This window comes from Oratosquilla oratoria, chromosome 21 (assembly GCF_046742065.1).
Source record: "Oratosquilla oratoria isolate Oo_2021 chromosome 21, ASM4674206v1, whole genome shotgun sequence".
Lineage (NCBI taxonomy): Eukaryota > Metazoa > Arthropoda > Malacostraca > Stomatopoda > Squillidae > Oratosquilla > Oratosquilla oratoria.
The window spans coordinates 31,136,811-31,160,910 of NC_134797.1; the positions used below are offsets into that span (position 1 = coordinate 31,136,811).

Here is a 24,100-nt window from a genome sequence, read left to right on the forward strand (position 1 = left end):
CCTTGTTTCTCACTCTATCCAACCTTGTAACCCCTACTTTACTTCTCAAACACATTTAAACTTTTTCTCTCTACCTTTCTTAAAATCCAGGTCTCTGCCCCATACAATGACGTCAGCACAATCATCCCTTCATATAGTCTCCTTCTGCATCCATTCCCATATGCCTATTTCTCATGACACTTTTCTTTTCAATCCCACAAGACATTTACTTGCTTCTCTCAGTCCACAATTTACTTCTACTCCCATCCATCCCTTTCCTGTCACATGTGACCCCAAATATCTAAAACTATACATTTCCTCCTGCCTCTCTCCTTTCAGACTTACTTCCAACTCACTGCCATCCTCCCCCTTGTACATTTCATCTACTTACTTTCACCTGAAAGAGAGGAATGTCTGTTGAGGAAGGACGGGAGACGAAAGAAGATAGGGGTGAATGGAGAAGGGTTGTGTATAGATGATGTTGTGATGCATGAGGGGGAGTGGGTGGGGGATGGGGGATGAGGGAGTATGTATGAGAAATAAATTTATGCAGCCCGAAGGGATTTCTCCCCATCTTCTCCTTTTCTGCATGAGGGGACAGAGAGGGGGGGGGTCGCCGAATTAATGAAGTAGCCTTGTTGTGGATGTGCTGTGTCTTGCAACACTGCTTCTGACCCAGGGCAGTGGACAGGATGCAGGGATGACCTGTCATCCAGGAGGTGCCAAGATGTGAGGGAGGGAAGAGGGTGGAGGGGAGTGGAGTATGTATGGGATGGAATGGGTGGGAGTGGTTTCTATGCCTTTTTCTTTTTGACTACCTCCCATGCAAGGGGGAAAGAAGCCTTTGGTATATGTATGTACTTTTACCCACATTTACCTTTAACTCTCTCCTATCACATACCCTCCCAAACTCTGTCACTAATTCCCTTGATCCCTCCTCTGACCCTGCCACAGTCACAGTGTTGTCAGCAAACAACCTCTGGCTTACCTCCCACTTTTCTCCATTTTCTTTAGCCATCTCCAGTCCCCGCCCATTACCCTCGCCTTTACCTCCCACACAACCCCATCCATGTACACATTGAACAACCATGGTGACATGACACATCCCTGTCGCAGTCCCATCTTTACCTCAAACCCCTTGCTCTCTCCATTTCATGCTCTACTACTCTCCTAAAAAAATTTGACTACCCTTAACAGCTTTCCCCCAATCCCATGTATCTGCAAAACCTCCCACAATGCTTTTCTGTCTACCTTGTCATTAGCCTTTTCCAATTCCAGAGGCCCAAAAAACATCCTTACCTTTTCCTAAAGCTTTCTCACATATCTGCCTTTCCACAAAAATCTAATCCACGTAAGTCCTACCTTTCCTATACCCACAATGTTCCTCACCAATTACTCACTCTCTCTGTTCCTCTCCTCTAATCCTCTCAATTAAACCTTCCCATATGCCTTCCTAACTACACTAAACAAACTGAATGAAATATGACTAAATAAATAAATACATAAATGTAATATTGGCCCTTTTTGTACTGGACTGCAAAGTCATGTTAATACTTACATCCCCTACATGAATGGATTTCTTTTTGTCAACTCCAGGATTCATTCTTCATTCCAATATTTCTTCTCATGCACAGTATTTTTCTATTACAGTATACTTGCACCTCAAAACCAAAATGACTGCTCCTTCACCATATTATATCTAAATTTTTACTTTATACGAGGTCCATTAAAAAAGTTTCCAACCTATGTCCATAAAAAGAAATATAATTTACCATTCAGCAATTCATTTTTGTGGTAGTTGATGGCACCCTTACTGTGCATGCATGGAAATTTTGACAGCTGTAGTGCATGCCAGTTCCTGCCTGCGAAGGCTAGAATGCAGACATCCAGCATATGCTCGTCAGACTATTGTCCTTACACAACATGTCAGAGCACATCGAGCAGTGCTACTGCATTAAGTTCTACCAGAAGTTTGGTGATATGCGAGTACAAACTATCCAGAAGATTCAGCAAGCCTTTGGCAATGAAAGCATGGTAATAACACAGATAAAGGAGTGGTATAACCACTTCAAGCAAGGACATACCTCAGTTCAGAGCAAGCCATGGTCTGGCAGGCCATCCACCAGCAGAAACAAAGAATTCATTGCGAATGTTCATCAAACAGTGGAGGACAACCATCATATAATTATCAACAAGAATATCAGAGAAGCAGTGATAAGCACAGGATCAGTTCATACAATTTTAATAGAAGATCTGGTCATGCAATGCATGTCAGCGAAATTCATTCCCAATTTGCTGGCAGAACAGCAGAAACAGCTCCACCTGGATATTGCACAAGACCTGTCTGACTGTGCTAACAGTGACTCTGACTTCATGAAGACCATCATCACTGGTGATGACACATGGGTGTATGAATATGACCCAGAAACAAAATTTCAGTCATCACCATGGTAGCATCAGACATCACCAAGACCCAAAAAAGCATGACAGGTTCTCAGCAACAGGTGATGTTGACATGTTTAGTTTTGTTTTTTCCCCAGTGGTATTGTGCATCATGAATATGCACCAGCAGGACAAGCAATTAATTAGGAGTAATATCTGGAAGTTATGCGACACCTTTGTGATCCTGTACGACAAAAACGACCGGAAATGTGGACAGCACAAAACTGGCAACTTAACCACAATAATGCGCATACTCATTCTGCCCACCTGATCCAAGCTTACCCGGCCAAAAACGACACTTCACTTGTTTGACACCCTCCTTACTCTCCAGACATGGCACCTTGTGACTTCTGGCTGTTCCTTAAACTGAAAACAACCCTGAAAGGGAAGCACTTTCAGTCGAGAAGGAAATTGTGAGAAAAACGACAGCCGAGCTCTACAACATTCTGATTTCGGTATTCCAGAGATATTACCAGCAGTGGCAGCACCACTGAGAGTGTGTGCACTCCCAAGGGGAGTACTTTGACGATGATTAAATAAAATTTGTGAAATGTACACAAATCTTTTCTTTATGGACCAAGGTCGGATACTTTTTGAAAATGGACCTCATACAATTGCAGATATATTCATATGTATAGACAAAGTGAAAGAAGGAGAGGGGAAGGGGGTGTGAAGGGAAATGGAGAGAAACAGGGTGGGGAGAGGGAGAGAGGAAGAAAGAGATAAAGACGGGGAGGTGAGGGAGGAAGAGAGAGAGAAAGAGAGAGAGAGAGAGAGAGAGAGAGAGAGAGAGAGAGAGAGAGAGAGAGAGAGAGAGAGAGAGAGAGAGAGAGAGAGAGAGAGAGAGAGAGAGAGAGTAAAAGTGAAAGTAAGAAAGAAAGAAAAAGAGAGAGTGAGAGAGTGGGGGTTGGAGAGAAAGAGAGTGAGAGAGTAGGGATGGATAGAGAGTGAGAGAGGGGTTGGAGAGAGAGAGTTAGAAGAGAGAAGGGAGAAAGAGAGAGAATATGTGTATTCTTGTGAGTACAATATGGAAATCACTATTTCATACCATAAAATCAGCACGCATGAGAGATTTCACGCAGTTTTTTTCATTGCCTATGATAGAAGACATACTGCAACATATGTAGACTACACATATGTATACACCCCATCGTAAAAGGGGTGGTTGGGTCAAAGCATGCCTTAGAAAGAATAAATAAAGTTATTAGAAATAAATGCAAAAGCTTTCCTTGCATTGTCAGTCTCTATCTCAGCAAAATAAGATGTGCAACCTTAAATCAATACAGTAAAATCAAAATAATCATTTCAGAAGAATTAATCAAACGGTGTCTTAAAATCATATCTTACACAAAAAGAAAGCTCTAATTTTGTCCGTATTTAGCATAAATTATGGAATTATTATAAATCCACTTCTGGCTTGGACAGATATTCAGGAAGCCAATTTTCATATCTACCTAAGACATATAAGGAGTGCAATACTAAAACTCCTCAAACAACTGGTCATCTGAACTTGAACTATCAGATTCATTATACAATTCTTCTTCAGGTTCATCTTCTAATTTGATCTCTTCAAAGTTGAAGTTCCGACTACCCTCCAGGCTTTCAACCTACAAATTAAAACACATTACTACAGATGATCCACACATAAGAAAAACAAGGCTTGTTAGTACTGCAGTAGAAACATGTACATAAATGGCCATTAAGATTTGAAATTAGAAAAAAAAAAAATTCTTAATATGCAGTGAATTGTCAATACTGTATGCACAACTATGATTCAGTTTAATATCACAAACTTCCCCTCATGGAGAAGGCTAGAACAGTGCCACCTGTTGGAGGACATTTTGGAGCAGAGAATTAAAAGTAGTATGTCCTTACAACAAACTTACTCCACCAAGCAGGGATGCCTCCGATCCTTAAGTCCACATCAAGTAGTGACCCATTCCACCAGCATCCAACATACAATTATACTTTCAGTAATTTCCAATATATTTCCCAAGTTTCTCATACTTCTTTTAGGAAAAATAGGGTAAAAGTACGCCTCTGATTTTCTGGCACCTTTGGTTCCACAACTGTAACAGATATCACTTTTTGCCACACTACCAGTGGACAGGGGTGAAAAAGGAGCTGGGAGATAGGGTTGATGAAAGAATATTAGGATGGTTTGGACACATGGAAAGAATGAGTGAAGAAAGACTAGTAAAAGAGGTATGGAAGGCAGATGTGGAGGGAGTGAACATGAGGGGACGTCCTAATGAGAAGCTTTGGAAGAGGGGTGGGGGGGTAGTGTGTGTGAGTAGATTTTGACGCAGGGGGACGGAGAGGGGGGGTCGCCAATTAAATGAAGCGGCCTTGCTGTGGATGTGCTGTGTCTTGTGACACTGCTTCTGACCCAGGGCGGTGGGCAGGGTGCAGGGATGACCCGTCATCCAGGAGGTGCTCAGATGAGAGGGAGGGTGGGAGGGGTGTGGAGTGTATTTAGGGATGAAATGGGTGGGAGTGTTTTTATGCCTTTCCCTTTTTGACTACCTCCCTTGGAAGGGGGAAAATACCTTGGTATATGTATGTATGTATGTACCAGTGGACAGATCGTAAAAGTTTTAGAAAAGATTTATGTCAAAGGTACCGCTATAATTCGACTACATAAAGATACAGAAAAGATCAAGATCGAGAAAGGAGTATGGCAAGGCGATACAATTTCACCGAAACTATTTACAGCTTGCTTGGAAGATATTTTCAGAAGACTGAGTTGGGAAAAGAAAAGTTTAAAGATTGATGGCAAATATTTGAACCACTTAAGATTTGCGGATGACATTATTATTTCAGAAAGAGCAGAAGACTTGCAAGATATGCTGAGTGGTCTAAACAAGGAAAGTGTCAAAGTAGGTTTAAAAATGAATAAGAGTAAAACCAAAGTAATGTTCAATACGAAAGTTCAAAGTAAGGAGATTGTAATTGATGATGAGAGTCTTGAGGAAGTTGAAGAGTATAATTATTTAGGCCAGATGGTGAAAGTGACGAAAGATCATGATAATGAAATAAAGAGACGCATTACAATTGGTTGGAAAGTGTTTGGTAAGTATAATAAGATCCTCAGAGGCTCTCTACATCTATGTTTGAAACGTAAAGTTTACAATCAATGCATTCTGCCAGCAATAATCTACGGGTGTGAGACTTGGAAACTAACGAAGGCAATGGAAACAAAACTAAGGACTGCACAGAGGAGAATGGAGAGATCAATGATGGGAATAACGCTGAGAGACCGAAAGAAAGCAAGTTGGGTAAGAGAGCAGACTAGAGTGAAAGATATTGTGGAAGCAGTAAAAGAGAGGAAGTGGAATTGGGCAGGTAAGTTAGTGCGAACGACTGATGAGCAATGGAGTAAGTGTGTTACTGAGTGGATGCCACGAGATAGGAAGCATGGAAGAGGGAGACCAGACAGAAGGTGGAGAGACGAGATCAAGAAGTTTGCAGGAGTGATGTGGCAGAGGTTGGCGCGGTCGTGTGAATCATGGAATGCTACGAAGGAGGCCTTTGTTCAGCAGTGGACTCAGGATGGCTGATTTGATTGATTGATTGATTGACCAGTGGACATGTAATAATATTTCAGTAAAACATCTTTGACACACTAACTATGAATCTTCTGTATCTTAAATATTTTGGACTGGAAGGAATTTAAATACAGTCATTAAATGTTAATTAAGGATTACATACAGACATGCAGTCAAGGCATATAGCCACCCATCACCCATACCACATCCATTTATTGTCCCTTCCATTTTAGCTCCTTTGTGAATGAGGGGTCATCCCTGTCCCCTGCCCACAGCTTGGGTCAGAAGTAATGCAGCAAGACACAGCACCTTCAGACCAGGTCCCAACACAAAGTTAGTTTACATCCCATTGCTTTATTACATAGCAACACTTCCCCCCCCTTAGTCACTCAAGAAAACACAGAGCTGACAAGAAGAAATTCCTTTGGACCATGTAAATTTCTCATGCATTCACAAACCACTTTCCACTTACACCTATCTCTTGCCCTCTCCCTTCCCTGCTCAGTAGACATTCCTCTTGTGTCCAAAGCCCCCTTTGCCCCATCCATCCATCCCATTCTCAGTTTTCCCTTAAACTTCACTCAATCCACCTCTGTCTTCCCCACTCTTTTTTGCTAGTTTTTCTTCACTCACTCTTTCCATGTCTAAAACATCCCATTATCCTCTCATAAACCCTACCTGCCATTTCTTTTTCCACCCACCACTCTCTGCCTCATCTCATTTCTCACTTCATCCATCCTCATAACCATCACCATACTTGTTAAACACTGCATCACAAACACATTTAGATTCATTCTTTCTGCCTCCCTTAAATTTCAAGTCTCTGCCCCAAACAATATAACTGGTACAATCACCCATTCATACAATATATTTGCAAATAATTCATCCCCAAATACCTATTTCTCATGACACTTTCCATTCCCCCACACATATATTTGCTTCCTTTACTCTATAATTTATCTCCATCCCCACTCCTCTATTCCTTGTAACATATAACCCTAATTACTTAAAGCTCTTAATTTCCTCCTGCCTCCTTGAAAACTTGCCTCTAAATCACTATCACCATCACCCCTTGTATATCTCACCTTATATTTACCCACATTTACTTTCAATTTTCTCTTACCACATACCTTCCCAAACTTCACCACTGTCTTAGACACTTCTCTAATCCAGCCATGAACACAGTATCATCAGCAAACAACAACTGGCTCACTTCCCACTTCCCTCTGTTCTCACTGACCATCTCTAATCTAAAGAATCTCAAGGCAACATTTACCATTTCCACCACTGACACCTGTACTGCCCTTGGAAGTCATGACTAGAGCTATATGTTGGCAAAATATGATAAAAAATTCCCAGAGTCAATGGAGCTGTAGTAGCCACTGATCTTTATATGCTCAAATGATAGCAAATGTAGCACAGTGAACCAGTCTGACAGGCTACAAGAAATTCCAATGTCCATGAGTATTTATGTTTAGATTAAGTGATGCCAGACTATCAGTTTCCAGAAAATCTATGATATACCTATATATGTAAATTCAAAGCATATTTTCATTATAGGGTATTCTTCATTATATACCTCATCCCATCTCCAAAACCCATCAATATCCCACCTCCACCTGTAAGTGCATCTCCAAGGGATGGGCACACCTACAAGAGGTTACCCATAAGTAACTGAAATAGTTTTCTGTGGGACAAACCAGTAATAGTTCATGTTTCTGCCACTAGATGTCACATGAGACAACAGTTAGGCATCAGTCTGCTCACTGAGGTCATCGTGGGAAGACATATGACCTGTGGTTGGCCACCGTTTTGAAGTGTTTTGTGCCATTTCGTCTATTTTTATGATGGATGAAAGAAAGTAGTGTGCTGCTGTGAAATTCTGTTTTTTTGCTGGGGAAAATGGCACCCAAAACAGTTATCACACTTCAAAAAGCTTACAAAGATGCTGCCATGAACAAAATACAGTTTACAAGTGGTTTGCACACTTTAGGAATGGTCTGGAAAACCAATCTCCTTCAGGGCAACCATCGACCTCCTGAACAGATGAAAAAAAAACACAAAAATTCATTAGCTTATCTTGGAGAACCATCACCAAACAATTGACAAACTTGTTGATTTGACTGGTGTGTCCTGGAGCTCCTGCCAACAAATTTTGACTGAGGAATTGGGAATGAAAAGAATTGCAGCAAAATTGGTGATAAAAGTGTAGATATGTAAAAATATATGAATACAATTACATGACAGAATTTCTTTTTTCTTCAGGTTATCCCATACATCTATCCGGGAAGAAACTTTGGAGTGTTGTCTATGTTGTATAGGTATGGGACTGTTTCTGTCACTGGATGAAACTAGTAGAAGTAAGGGAACAATCACTGGTTAGCAACTCTCCATGTGTGAAAAGGTGTAAGAAATACTGTTCAATTTAACAGAGAGACCTTGGGCCCAGTCCTGAACATGAGTGTCAGCTCTTCAGGGCTGCACCTCCTGTTGAAGGTGAGGGGGCTGACAGATTCTGAGAATAGACACCTCCACTGTCCATCTCATAGGACCATCACAAGCAGATACTTGTCATTGGCCCCTGCCCAAGATCTCTCTCCATCAACTTCAACTGTATGTCTTCCACCTTTTCACATACAGAGAACTGATAACCAATGGGTACTTCCTTCCTACTACTATGAGATGGTGATATAGAAACTATCACACATAAATAATAATAATTGTTGTCTAAAGTTCATTGACTGAATCTCAAGTGATGACTGCCAATAATCCAATAAGTCTCTCTGGGAAGAAGTTTTGGACAACTGTCTGTGTTGCGTCCATGTGGAACTGTTTCTGTGTCACCAGCTTATAGTTGTAGTAGGAAGAGGGGAACAGTCACTGCTTGTTAGTTCTCCATATGTAAAAAGGTAAAAGAAATACACCTGAAGTTGACTGAAAGATCTTGAGCCCACGTCAAAGACCAAGTGTACACCTCCAGCTGAAGGTGAGGGTGTCAATTTTTGTAGATGGGCAACAGGGAGACAATTCTCTTTGATGTTCACCTTGCAAGGTCACCACCCAGCACTTCTAAGCTACCAGAAGAGGCTGGATGACCGCATTGGGAACAGCTGCCCAGGATGTAACACTTCACCCCATGCTATTCAAGACTATGGAAGACTGCATTATACACAATTATGCACTCCAACAACACAACATACACTCTATAAGGGATTTATGGGAAAACCCAGTTTCGGCTATGGCATTCCTTGGGGAGACGGGACTGCTTGGACAGACAGTCTAGGGAACAACAACAACAACAACCATTTTCAGATACTCATCATTGGTCCCTCCTACTAATACAACATAAACAACAAATTTCTTCTCAAAGAATCTATGGGAGGGCCTAGTGACTGTTGCCAGTCAATGTGGGGCCATGGACTTCCATTCAGTAAAACTTTAGGCAACAATTCTTACTATTATTATTACATACATACATATACCAAGGCTTTTTCCTCCTTACAAGGGAGGTAGTCAAAAAGAAAAAGGCATCAAACTATTCCCACTCATTCCATCCCTAAATACACTCCACCCCCCTCCACCCTCCCTCTTATCTTTCCTATTATTATCATTGTCATTATTATCATGGCTACCTCCACTATAACAGGGAAGAAGCCATTGGTATATGGATTGATAGACCATTAGTATGTCCAAATCCCAGCATTGCAACAAATCACTAGAAACAAATGCAAAATTTAAATATATTGCAGTTATGAGTCAGCCTATCTGCAAAAGCCACAAAAAAAAAAAAAAAAAATTACAATGATTAAATACAGATACAATAGTTACCTCTTGTAAAGGAAATTCATAATCTTCTTCTTCATTGTAGAAAGTATAAACAGCCTCTATCCGGTCTAAATTGAGGAATTGGCGGACAATTTTTCCAATGGCATCCTGGTCACTAATGAGAAATTAAAAAGAAAATATTCACACTACCTTGATACTCATTCATCTATTTTTCTATTTACATATTCCATGGCCTAAGGCAAGAAAACATTTACATATGTATATATATCAAAGGGCTCATACACCCGTTGCATGGGCAGTGACCATGTCAAAGCATACACCCATCCAAAACCAATTTGTTGTCCCTCCTATCTTAGCTATTCCTGAATGAGGAGTCATCCCTGTTGCAATGCAGCAAGACACAGCACTTCCACAGCAGAGCCTAACACCCAAAGGTGGTATAACCCTACTTCTTCATTACATAGCAACCAATGGTGGACCAGGGGGTGGGGGGATGGGGGGTGAGCTGAGTTTGCTGAAGTCTCCACCAAAATTTGTTCTTTCATTACTTCATCGTAGAGGTCGAAAAACCTGCCTCTTATACACTGGTATATGGCAGAAAGCAGTAATACAGTGGCAGAATTTTTCCCAGCATTTAATAAAACACTTCAGTGAGAATAATTGGAAGGATATTCAACACATTATTGAAGGTAAATCTTTAAAAATGTAAGATTAAGTATTACTTTTGCCCAATATTTTGAAAGAAACTAAATCAAGTGAGAGCACATACTTCAATGTACAGTATATTCAAAATCATCATATTGTGCCTTGTCCTTTTTGGCTACCCCCCTGGTAAGGGGGAAAAAAGCCTTGGTATATGTATGTATGTATATATCATATTCATGCTACAGAGCATGACAGCCTACACAAAGAACACTAAGAATAAGATAATGATCTAGTTTCACCTTAGGCCTAGCCTATCCCTAGACATACCAGTCAGTATTTCCTATTCTTTCTGCCCTGTGACCCTGGTTTTCCTCTTCCTGATCCTGTTCCTCCCCACTTTTTTCACTACTATGGTCAGACTTCCCATTTTCATCATCATCATCAAAAAGGTCAATTTCAGCATGTTCAGTCATTTCCTGATCATCTTTTGACATTTGGCATCATATTATGGGCTCAAACATATATACACACCCTGATAAGACCAAGATTAGAATATGCAGCAACAATATGGTCACCAAGTACAAAAAAATGTATAAAAAAACTTGAAAGAATACAAAGAGCAATTACAAAACTGGCACCAACACTCTCAAAACTATCATATGAAGAGAGACTACAAAAACTTGAACTACAGACACTAGAGCAAAGAAGAGAGAGAGGAGATTTGATAGCTATTTACAGAATCATGAAAGGCATAGAAATTACTGATAGAGAGAATCTGATAAAATGGGATGACAGAAATACAAGAGGACACGGAAAGAAAATAAAAAAAAGACAGCTATAGAAGAGATCTGAAAAAGAACAGCTTTCCACACAGAGTAATAGACAGTTGGAACAAGTTAGATGAGAAAGTGGTGTGTGCAAAAACAATACATGAATTTAAAAATTGTTTAGATAAAATGAGAAATGAAGACGGGACCCCACGAGCATAGCTCCCCTTCCCGTAAAATACAACTAGGTAAATACAACTAGATAAATACATACATATACCAAAGGCTTTTTCCCCCTACATGGGGGGTAGCCAAAAAGAAAAAGGCATAGAAACCACTCCCACTCATTCCATTTCTTATATATTCCACTCCCCTCCACCCTCCTCCCTCCCTCTTATCTTGGCACCTCCTGGACAGATAATGAATGACCTCCACTGTCTAACTCCTATTCTTCAGATTCAATTAAATTCTGTGACATTTTTCAATAGAAACTGTGAGTGTGTGCACAATATTCTTTCCTAAGGCTCAATACAATGCTGACCCCTATGACATCCCACCAATGCATGATGAATGACTGTGTGTCTTGGGAATCTTTGGAAACCCACTCTTTAAACACGTTTAATCAAAACATGACTATTATGACGGTGGAATCAACTGGGATATTTTACAAAACTATTTCTAAAAGGGAGTGGGTAGTTCAGAAAAATTACTTTGTCTATTGCATTCTGACCTTTAAGTTTACTTCATCCAATCCAACCTTCCACATTCTTTTTGTTGCAATCTGACCTTTAAGTTTACTTAATCCAATCCAACCTTCCACACTCTTTTTGTTGCACTCTGACCTTTAAGTTTACTTCATCCAATCCAACCTTCCACACTCTTTTTCTTAGATGTTCTTCACTCATTCTTTCCACATGCACAAACAATCTCAGTATCCCTTGATCAACCCTATTTCCCAGCTCTTCTTCCACCAGATCTCTCCACCTCAAATCCATATTTCTCATTCTACCTATCCTTGTAACTCCCACCACACTTCTTAAACACTTCATCTCAAATATGTTTAGGCTCTTCCTTTCTAACTCCTTCTTCTACGGAGCTGCCTAGTGTAGGCCTTATTACAGAGCTGCCTAGTGTAGGCCTTATGGTCTCTTGCAGTCTCCTTTATTCATATGTTCTTATGTTCCTTCAAATTCAAGTATCAACTCCATACATCATCATAGGCACAATCATTCCTTCATATAGTCGTTTATCTATACCAGATACTTATTTTCATTACACTTATCATTCCCCCAGATGTTTACTTGTTTCCTTTACATTATACTTCACCTCTTCCCCCAATCCTCTCCCACCATGGTTATTTTCGTGTCCCAATGCCACAATCAAAACATCCCTATCCCTCTCTCCCTTCAACAAATCCGTGAAATATTCTATCCATCTCCTTATTACAGTGAGACCTCTCATTAATGGACGTTAATTAGCCGTGTTTGTGGTGTTTTCGTTGTGTTTTTGGTGCTGTTGTTTAGTGCATGCAATCACTATGCCACCCAAAAACCACTCCAAATCAACGGATTATTCACATCAACGGACGCCGTTACCCCCTTTTAGTCCGTTAATGAGAGGTAGTACTGTACTGTCCTTCTGCACCCTTCCCTTTACCTTTTCCTCTCTACCTGACTCACCAACTCCCTACCATTCTTTTCACTTCCTTTCTATTTCTTTTTTTCCTTATCAAATTTCTTTGTCAAACGCCTACCCCACTTTACATCTGTTCTCCTCATGGCCTCCCTCATCTTGCATTTTGCTTCTATTCTCTTCTATGCTACTCATATGCTTTCCTAGTTATACTGTGCAAACAATCTTCATATACCCACTTCTCTTCTGCCACCATTACTTTACCTATTCATCCCACCATTCACTACTTCTTCTGTTTCCTCCCATTTTCCTCATTTTATATAACATCTTTGCACATTTCAGTACTTCCTTCTTGTAATATACCCATTCATCCTATACTCCTGTTTCTCTTCATCCTTCACTACCTCCCATATTTCTCTCAGTTTCTCCTAGTATTCTTTTTTATTTTCCTTTTCAAGATTTCATTACCCACAGTGTTTTTCTTTCAACTTCCACTCTCCTTTCCTCATCAACCAGATAATGATCTGATGAGGAGGAGGGTTGCCATTGCCCTGCCTTTGACCTAAGCAGTGTTGTGAGGGACTGGGATGATCATTCATCCATGAGATGCTAAGATGGGAGGGGCAATGAATGGGTTTTGGATGGGTGTGGGATGGGTATTGGGTGGGTGTAATGCTTTGACGCAGACATCCCCTTACAAGGGAGGAAAAGGCCCTTTGGTATGTGTATAATTCATGAGTGTCTAGTAAAGAGAATGAATTTCAAATATCAAGTTTTTACCATTATCTTTTTCATTATTTTGTAGATTACTTGCCTTTTAATGCCACTGGACGTCTCTGATATTGGAAGGCACCCTCCTTGTCGCAGAGCTAAGGCAACTTGGTATCCACTGCTATATCTAAGGAGGAATGATTTCCTCTTTGAATATGTAACACTTCATAAATTTTGCTCATACTTTACCATAAATTCAATGTGAACTACACGATAAAAGAAGCAAATTGGAAAGTTTATGTAATTCAGGGAAGATTTAACTAAAAAATTATGCATCAATTTCTATAAGCAACATAGTCAAGGCAAAATTGTTAGATTAAAAAAGTTTATATGTACTTACTTGTTCTTTACATGAACAACCCTGACAGTTAGGATTGAACCCAAATCAAGGATTAAAGTGTTTCTACTTGCACATCGGCTAGTTAATTTCTCAAGCCAATTGCAACGAGTCATGGTAACTTGTCCCTTTGTATGACTAAATACACAGTCCTGTAAGAAAAATTTGTAAATCAATACTAGTAGAGAATATCAGCAAAAAATGGACTGAGTTGTTCTGACATCAACAGCGATCATTACTCTACAGATTGACCTCTCATTAACGGACTAAAAGGGGGGTAACAGTGTCCATTGATGTGAATAATCCATTGATTTGGAGTGGTTTTTGGGTGGCATAGTGATTGCGCAGCACTAACCAACAGCACCAAAAACACCGCAAACACAGCTAATTAACGTCCGTTAAGGAGACGTCAATCTGTACTTAAAATACTTAAGAAAAAATATATACAAAAATTTTGTTTACATAATACAGCACTCTCCCCATTTATTAGTCTTCCTCTCAGGCTCACTCTATTTATTTCTGCTTTCCACACTTCCTTCACTTGTATCTCATTCATTCTTTCTATTTGCCAAAACCACATCAACAACAGTCAATCCCATACTATCTGACACAGCTTTCCTTCATTACCCATTCTTAGTTTTACTTCAACATTTCTCACTCCTTCCATTCTTGAAATACCTATCACAATGTATTTCTCAAACACTTGATTTAAAAGAAATATACAATTCCCTTCACCCCCTTACATCCAAGTCTTTGCTCCACACTGCACCAGAGACAAATTCCTTCATACAACCTTTTCTTTGCATTCATGACCAAATATTTACTTCTAAGGACCAATGATGGACACCTGTACATTGTACATACATACATACACCAAAGGCTTTTTTCCCCCTTACAAGGGAGGTAGCCAAAATGAAAAAGGCATAAAAACCATTTCCATCCATTCCATCCCTAATACACTCCACTCCCCTCTACCCTCTTCCCTTCCTCTTATCTTAGCACCTCCTGGATGACGGGTCATCCCTGCATCTTGTCCCTTGCCCTGGGTCAGAGGCAGTGTCGCAAGACACAGCACATCCACAGCAAGGCCGCTTCATTAATTCAGCGACCCCCCTCTACGTCCCCTCATGCAGAAAAGGAGAAGACGGGGAGAAATCCCTTCGGGCTGTGTCAAATTTTTCTCACACATTGTATATGGTGGTTCTACAAAATGAAGATTAAAGCTGCTCATTTTCAAAGCCTGTCAACCCCCTCTCATCCTCATCATTCCACATACCATCTTTGCACACTTTATTACTTCCTCCACATACCAACTCTTCCACTCCTGTTCCCTCCTCCCTCTCACCTACTCTCACATTTCTCTCAGCTTCTTCTGGTATTTTCTCTTCTTTCTCATTCAATTTGTTTATCCTAAGCCCTTCTCTACCTCATGCTCATTTCCTCTTTCTCCACTTTTTTCCTCCACTCTTAATATCCCTTCTACCAAATAATGATCTGATCATCTCCTGGTGTCTCCACCGAAAACATTTACATCCATAATTCTTCCAATCTTCCAACCAACCACCACACTTTCCCATGTATACTTATGCCTGTCTCTCTTTTTAAACACCATGTTTTCTATCATCAATTCCTTTTCTAAACACACTTCTAATGTCTTTTCTACACTAAAGTTCTTACTTGACACCCCAAACCTCACTTCTATGACTTGCATGAGAATCCTGGTGGGATAATTGACCCCCACCACCACCACCATTGGGGGATCAGGAAGAGACAGTCATGGAAGCCATAAAGGATTGGTTCAAAGGAACAACATAAAAGAGGGACAGCTGTAGTACAAAAGTGTCACCATTCTTTTATGAGTATAGATATTTTGAGCTCTAGTATAGACAAATAATGTGTGGCTCTGGTCTACAGGGACACCCTAACACAGTCACATTCAGCCAATACTCACGCAGTCTCCCCTCACACTGCCAAACTCAATCCAAAATACTTTGGTCTCTTCAAAATCGGCCATAAATGTGCAGAACCGTCCGCAAATAACAATGGATTTTATTTCTATATCCTTCCATTCACACCCACTTATTTTAAACCTCTGCCAAACACTCTCACATTTATAGACTCTATTACTTACTCAGGGAGAGTGTAAGAGGAGATGAGTTGGCATGGGAGGGACGGAGTGGCTCAAAAAAAAAAAAAAAAAAAAAAAGAGAGAGAGAGAGAGAGAGAGAGAGGAGAGAGAGGGGGGGGGAAGGGAGGTAAGGGACAGGGAGGGAGAGGAAGAGAAGGTGGAGAGAGAGAGAGGGAGGGAGGGAGGGAGGGAGGGGGAGAGAGAGAGAGAGAGAGAGAGAGAGAGAGAGAGAGAGAGAGAGAGAGAGAGAGAGAGAGAGAGAGAGAGAGAGAGAGAGAGAGAGAGAGAGAGAGAGAGAGAGAGAGAGTGAGAGAGAGAGAGAGAGTGTGAGAGAGAGAGAGAGAGTGAGTGAGAGAGTGAGAGTGAGAGTGAGAGAGTGAGAGAGAGTGAGAGAGTGAGAGTGAGAGAGAGATAAGCTTGTCTACATGATTCCAAGAGTGAAATTAAATAAATGCTTATTTCAGTGGGAATGACGTGTGTTTTAATATCTTTACATATGACTATCTTTGAAAATTTATTTGTACTATACTCCCAAATATGTCAGGTAAAACAGAAATGTAGCACCATACAATAACCTTACCTCCCAATCATCAAGAAATGCAAGTCCAAGAATTAGGCATCCTATGAGGTAGGCCACTTTCATAAGCAAGTGCTCATCTGTTAAAGAAAAGCAAAACGTTCTTATATATTTACTCTAGTTTGTCTTCTATTCTCGGTCATCTCTCGAGATATCCAAACCATTTCCGTTTCCCCCATGAATATGAAAAGTAAAGCTGGAGTAAATAATGGCCACATTTAGGAGCCAATGATGTGTAGTTTCAGCATAAAATGTTCAATATGCAATTTTCCAAACAAGATAAGCCAGAACAACAGTAACTAAAGGGACCAACGATGGGTACCTCCGTGTGTTGGTCCTGCAAGAGGTAGAGTATAAGGATGATATGGTTTTAATGTCATAAATTCCCGCCCCCTATTGGGAGGCTTGAACAGTGCCCTTTACCGAGGACTTTGTAGCGTGAAATTTAATGAACCATGCCCTTGGTTCAACTTGGCCAGTGGTAGGGTTCAAACCTTAATCCTCTCGACGTTCACCATCAAGAGGTGCATCCCTGAGGGGCTGACACTCAGTCCCCAAACTGGGCCCAAGATCTCTCTCTATCAACTTCGACTGTATTTCTTACACCTTTACGCACATGGAGAGCTGACATCTGGTGACTGCTCCCCTTTTACCACTTTCTGCCAATGACAAAGAGTCTTATACAGATCCAGACAACAGTCCAAAGTTTCTTCCCAAAGAGATCAATAGGAGGGACCAAGAGCTGTTGCCTACCACTGAGGGGCTTCGAGTTTTCCACTAAACAAAATTTGACATTAATAATAATAATAATAATAATAATAAATAATAATAATAATAATAATAAATCATCATCATCATCACTGTCATTAAGAATAGCTAAACGATAATGTTCATGATCATAAAACAAGATATCACAAGTATAACATGCACTGCAAAATAACAGGTAAGAAAACACAAAAATTCACATGTATGCACACTTAAAGTACATGATAATAAATGTTGCCTGGAGTCTAAATGGCTGAAAACCTGCCTCCTGACAGTAGCTGGCAACAAGCAATAGATCCTCAAATAGATCTCTCTGAGATGACATATTGGACTATTGTCTGTATTGAATTAGCATGGGACCACTTCTGTGTTACCACTTTGAAAATAGTAACCAAGGAGCACTCACTCATTGTCATTTCTCCTTATGTGAAAAGGTGGATGAAATGCAGTTGTAGTTAACAGAAATCTTGGGCCAGGTCTAGAAACTGAGTTTCAGCCCTTTGGGATTGCGCCTCCAGAGGGAGGTAGGTCGAGAGGTTTTAAAAAAGAGCAACACAAATGATTCTCTCTGCTATCAGTCTTGTGAGAGACCTGTAAGCCCTCTCGCCTTCATCAGGAGATGCAGCCCCGATGGGTTGACACTCAATCCCCTGATACAGCCATAGACCTCTTTCTACCAACTTCAACTATATCTCTTACACTTTCTCATATATGGAGAGCTGACAACTGCTTCATTTCCCCAACCACTTTTACATGGTGACTTGGAAAGAGTTTCATGCTTATGACTGAGACAACAATCAGGCATTTCTTCCCAGAGTGATCTATTGAAGGACCAAAAGGATTGTTGCCAGCCACTGTGGGTTTTCCATTCAGTGAAACTCAAGGTAACAATTAACCAATTTCTATCTTGTGAGTACACCTCTAAGTGGAACTCACTGGTTTCCTTAAAACACTCATTCTATTATTATACAATATCCGAATTAATTTATGTAAGGCAAGAAAACTTCCAGAAAAAAATTATTAAAGCTTACCTGGATTGTAATAAGCTGCCCCAATACCCATTGACATAATGCCTGAAATAAACAATAGATTATAATCTATGATAAAATCATTATACCCTTAATACTATGTTCTTTTTTTACAGTTTATACATAGGCCAATATGCCACTGTCTGGCATATCTTTATGTTCATTTGATATCCATGATCACTCGTTGCAACAGAGACATTTATCATAATAATCACAGCATACCACTTTTTGCTCAGCTGGTTTCCACACAGGGTCAACTTATGAAATTCTTTCAAATATACCTCTTTCATCTTTATTCTATTTCATTCTACTTGGTTTCTGATTTTTTTTTCTTATGCAAACCAAGTCCGTGTTTTAAGCTACTTTCATTTCTCAGTTTGCAGACAAACCACTGGGAAAATTAAAGAGATGAGACCGAGCGCTTTCGTCTATTCAGACATTTTTACCTTGAAAATGTCTGAATATATGAAAGCGCTCGGTCTCATCTCTTTCATTTTCCCAGTGGTTTGTCTGCATACTAGTATCACGCGTTCAAGTGATTTCTTCTGCATTTCTCAGTTTATTCATCATCTCATAACAAATACACAATAACATAACCATTTCCAACAAAATAAAAGAAACCACTCAAACACTCACAGACACAACATAAATAATCTCAAACCAAACACAAATATGGAAAAAACATACATCACAAATATTTACATACCGCCCCTCTGAGGCTACACCCCACAACTCCAACCACTCAATTCACAAACAAATATATAGTGAGAGATGATCTGAACACATATCACCCATTCTGGCTTAATACATAAACAGCAAAACAAAGGGAACATAAGATATCAAGAACAACTCCCCAATGTAACCATTACTAACCATCACCCACCATGCATGTGATCCACATGCTTGCAACATAGTGAGACTCCCCCTCTTGCTTACCTTGCATTTCCCACAACATACACCTAACACAGCACATTTCAAGACAAACAAGATATAGATGCCCAATGTCACCAGACTAACCTATTAAAAGTCCTTTTATTATAACTGCCCTAGTATATTACGCATAAACTAACATATATATATAATATACCTAACAATATCCACCAATTATAGGACTAACCCTCATACATAGAACTGACCCCATGCATAGAATAGCGAGACTAACGCCTTTACTTACAACCCTCCACTAACCACATATATACCCTATAACACCCATGTCACACAGCCAGAGGCTGGGTAGGTCAAAGAGCCTACCGGCCAGTAGTCAGAGCTGGGGGTAGGTGAAGAGCCTACCTGCCAGACGCCAGGTTAGGCAGACCGAGAGGCTGCCAGCCTATTGTGCCCTAGGTCAAGGCCTGGCACTTATTGTACGAGTATTTAGCCCATAGGGCCCATTTGTAGTTTAACCAGATCTTCATTGTTTAATAAATAGAAAACTCCCGTTTTGGAGTTTATCTAGCCCGAATTAAGTCACCCTTATGAAACCAACAACCTTTTGAGATAACTCTTTCAACATAACCAACAAGCAGGATGACAGGTGGTAATAGACATGGAACTGCCTAGTGTAGGCCTTATGGTCTCTTGCAGTCTCCTTCATTCTTATGTTCTTATGTAAAGTGAGGAAGACAAAGAGTAGGGCAGATGTAAAATGGGGTAGGAGTTTGACAAAAAAAATAAATTAATAAATAAAGAATAAAAAGATGGTTTGGTAAGAACTGAAGAGAATGAAGGGAGCATGTCAGGTAGAAAGGAAAAGGTAAAGTGTACAAATAAAGAGATATCAATGGAAGTGAATGTGGTATGGTAAAGATTTGATAGAATATTTCAGAGAATTGATGAATATGAAGGATGTTTGTGAGGGAATAATTGTGGCAGTTTGAGGAGCTAGGAATATTATTGTGATGGAAGCTAGTGGAAATGATTGTGATGGAAGCTAGGGAAATGATTGTGATGGAAGGGGAAAATGATAGGACATAGGAAAAGATGATACAGTAAGCACTGAAAGTGATGAAATCTGGCTAAGGCATTTGGGTTGGACTGGCATCATGTGGAGTGTCTGATAAAAAGAGGATCAATTATAGTGGATTGGCAAGAGAGCTTGTTTAATGTGTGCCTATGGGAGGGGAATGTGCCATAGAACTGGAAAAGACAAATATGAATGTAATAGTTTCAGAGGATTCAGCTTGGCAAATGTAGTTGAAGGTTGTTAAGTGAGAGGATTAGGATGGGAACAGAGGAAGTAATTGGGGGAGGAACAGTGTGGGCTTTGGAAAGGTAAAGAGTGCATGGATCATATTTTTGTAGTAAGGGTGATATGCAAGAAGTTTTTAACAAAAGATAAGGATGTTTTCTGAATCTAGTGACAGCTTTTGACATGGCAGACAGGTAAGCATTGTGGGAGGTGTTGCGGATACATGGAATAAGGGGAAAGCTGTTAAGGACGGTTTAAAGCTTTTACATGACTAGTATGGTTTGTGTTAAGGTTAGAAATGATGAGAATGAGCAGTATAAGGTCAAGGTGGGGCTGCACCAGGGTTGTGTTTTGTCACCATGATTGTTCAACACGCACATAGGTGGGGTGATACATTAGGTAAATGCAAGGGTGATGGGGAAGGAACTGGAGATGGTTAGGATTTTAGGGTCTTTTTCAAATGGAAGGATTAAGTAGACAATTCTTTTATTCACAGTTGTTGAGATGCACAAAGTTACTAATCATGATTTCTGAAGGGAGGCCTCCATCATTATTTATGTCACTGTTTTAGTTTATCTAATTAAATCTACATCTTCTGGACAATACCAAAATACCATATGAGGTTGCAAGTATCCACTGAACAATCCAAATTTCTCCTGAATAAGAAAGTACTGACAAAAGGTCACCAATAATTGGTAGTCACTTCAATAGAAATGTTAAACCCTGATACACTGATGTGACTTTCAAACTTTGCTGAGAGCCATTCAAGCAGTTATTTTCAATAGTTCATTCAGAAAGAAAGTGTTCACTCAGGCACTTGTATCATCTTTGTTTTGATTGAAAATTTTCTCGCTTAGAAATATAATCTATATCTGGATTAAAATTACCCTTTAAAAAATAGTTTGGGATTAACTGACTAAAAGTGTTATGTACTTGGAAATAAAGTGTCATGTGCTTTATTGTGACATCCTCGCAATTCTATAGCGTTTTTTTCATTTATGTGTATACGATTGCAAAACAAAAGCTAACAAAAGATTTGGACGAACCAGGAAAAGTGAGTAGTGACCCTTATCTGCTCCACATTCTACAATCACTGTCTATATATGTATTCCTGTATATCAAAATGACTATATCATGTATGTAACATTTTACGGTTTCAAATTATCTGTCAGATCAATAGAATATTTTCAATGTAAACGGCTCTATATATACATACAAATAAAAAATAAGGTACTTGGCTGTTGCTAGCGAACGTTTTGACCCGAGATTATGACTTGTGGAGGTTTTGATTGAAAATTTCAGTTAATTATAGTATGACTTATAACATGGAAATAATATAATACATTACCAACAAATATGCTCCATGACCGTATCCCTGGTGCAACTGAAAGATGAAGAACATCCTGACTATTGAATGCAACATTCATTTTCTTTACTTCATATTTCCAACGACCCCCCAGTCGTCTTTGTTTACAAATAACAGCTGGGAGCTGAAGGGGGTAATGCAAAACAAAAAACAAACAAAAGAAATTCTTATACTACAAGCAAATTTATAAACTACATGTATATATAGAGAGAGTGATATTAGGTTTATAACGTTTTGTTAAAATATCTGTAAATCAATCTGTATAAGAAGTAATTAATTCCCAAAATGTTGCGATTCTCTGTCAAATAATACCGATAATGATTGGAAAATTAGTGTCTTGTTTCGTTGATGATTAATACTCCAAAATTTAGGAATAATATCGTTCCGAAAAGGTGAAGTCAAGATGGTGTTAAAGGAAAGATTAGGAGTGTAGTAGAAGTGAGGGATAGTAGAAGCTACTATTTAAAAAAAAAATCTTCAACCATCAAATAAATTTGCGTGACTCTGGTCCGTAGGGATGTCACCAAGTCTCTACAAGCTGTATGTATTAATATCCCATAATAAATGAACGAGTGAAGCCGTGGCGTTGATATATTATAGTTCATCCCACGGTGAGGGGAAGGCCCGGGTCTTGTAAGTACAAGTGGTCGATACCCTGTGTTTTTCTTTTATTTTCAACAGTGTCCTTCTTTCTCACAAAACGCATTATGAAATCAAAATATAGAGAATAAGAAACGATACATCAGAGAACTGAGTTGATTTCTACAGAAAATCCGAAAGATAACCACACCAATACAAAAACTAACAAGTAGTGATACTGTCAAATTCATTAATGAATTTATTTGATTATTTGATTGCATTTAACTGTCATGCACGGAGTATGAGATTTGCCAAACGATGCCTTAAACTCATCTATGGAACTATAATGAATAATTTACTGCAATTTGTTCCAAAATGTACGCATCTGCAGTATATGGACAACTGTTTCCTTAACGATTCCTCATTTTTTAAAGTGGAAGAGGCCTTCTTGACGTTCTCTCCTTCCATAATAACAGGACCATTTTCATTCCTCCCTCTGTTCTAAATATAATTACTCTCAGATATCCACAGACAGTCTCCTGGAAAATTATACAGCCTGTGACTCCATTTGTATATCTTGCAAGCAGAACTGGTCTTGTCCGTACACAGTGTACATCATTTGAGCTCTACAGTTTATAAACTTGATCCTGATATTTCCAATGTATGTATGAATTTGACTTTTTTGTATGACCATATTCCAGTTATTAACAACTTTTGACGGAAATGCATATTTTCTTAAGTTTACCCTTGATTTAGATTTGTAAATCTTCTTAGAATTGCCTCTCGGTACTGCTTCCTGCCCCAGTCTGAAAGTCCCTTAGGTACAATGACTGTCATTGTAATGCTGGCCGAGCGGGTTAGAGCGTCGCTACTTGCGGCGGAGGTCGAGGTATAGCCAGTTCGAACTCTGCCACCTGTGAGTTGGACCAAGGGTATGGTTAATTAGATTCCACGCTACAAAGTCCTCTGCAAGGGGCACCGTGACGTTAAACCGAATCACAATGGCTGTTATACACATTGTCAATTAAAATGTAACCCTCAATAACGTCCCCACGAAATCTATGATATGCCAGTGTTGGTGAACTTAACCTCTTAAGTCGTTCCTCATAGGAAACATATTTTTATTTCTAGTAATAACTTAGAGCCAGGCCCTGCGCTGAAAATCCCCCAATGCCTCAATATCCTTCACTGCGTGAGGGCACCAGACCTGGTCACCATATTCTATATCGGGTCTGAAAAATGAAACAAATAGTGTAATGAATGTCTCTTCAGTCTTCTAATATGGGCAGTCCCATTCCCCTGTACAGCCGCGACAATCACGTGGCATGGAACGTGCATGATGTCGTCCACGACCTGACGCTTCTCTGCCAGTGCGACCCTGCTTGACCCGACCTAACCTAACCCAGTACAATTATGTAATTACGCACCACGGGTGACTACCCACGCGATAGCTATGGCCAGGCGCGGATCCGGGAATGTTATTGGGGGGGGGGGACCGATAACCGATACTTGAAACACACAGATATTTTAACCCCAAGAATAATGCTGTTGGCTCGGAGATT

At 39.8% G+C, this 24,100-nt stretch overlaps 2 protein-coding genes across 2 annotated transcripts; one reads left to right on the top strand and one right to left on the bottom strand.

Moving 5' to 3' along the window:
* Positions 1-204: 204 nt before the first annotated feature.
* Positions 205-22,075, bottom strand: LOC143036826 (cytochrome b-245 chaperone 1-like). Its single transcript, XM_076204630.1, has 7 exons — positions 21,942-22,075; positions 18,409-18,450; positions 16,616-16,692; positions 13,911-14,059; positions 13,614-13,697; positions 9,798-9,909; positions 205-4,028 (listed from the first exon to the last, which is right to left on the bottom strand). The coding sequence occupies exons 1-7, from the start codon at positions 22,018-22,020 to the stop codon at positions 3,900-3,902; spliced, it is 672 nt and encodes a 223-aa protein (XP_076060745.1). The 5' UTR covers positions 22,021-22,075; the 3' UTR covers positions 205-3,899.
* On the top strand, positions 1,903-2,433 carry LOC143037048 (protein GVQW3-like). The gene has a single exon (XM_076205158.1). The coding sequence runs from the start codon at positions 1,903-1,905 to the stop codon at positions 2,431-2,433; it is 531 nt and encodes a 176-aa protein (XP_076061273.1).
* Positions 22,076-24,100: the final 2,025 nt, after the last annotated feature.

What these genes read in the sequence shown, in the direction of transcription:
- LOC143037048 (XM_076205158.1), top strand. Translation starts at nt 1,903, where the DNA reads ATGTCAGAGCACATCGAGCAGTGCTACTGCATTAAGTTCTACCAGAAG.
- LOC143036826 (XM_076204630.1), bottom strand. Translation starts at nt 22,020, where the DNA reads ATGAATGTTGCATTCAATAGTCAGGATGTTCTTCATCTTTCAGTTGCA. An exon ending in GGCAGCTTATTACAATCCAG is followed by an intron (nt 16,693 to 18,408) that starts GTAAGCTTTAAT and finishes TTTCTTTAACAG; the next exon opens with ATGAGCACTTGCTTATGAAA. An exon ending in CATTTCTTGATGATTGGGAG is followed by an intron (nt 14,060 to 16,615) that starts GTAAGGTTATTG and finishes TTTTTCTTACAG; the next exon opens with GACTGTGTATTTAGTCATAC.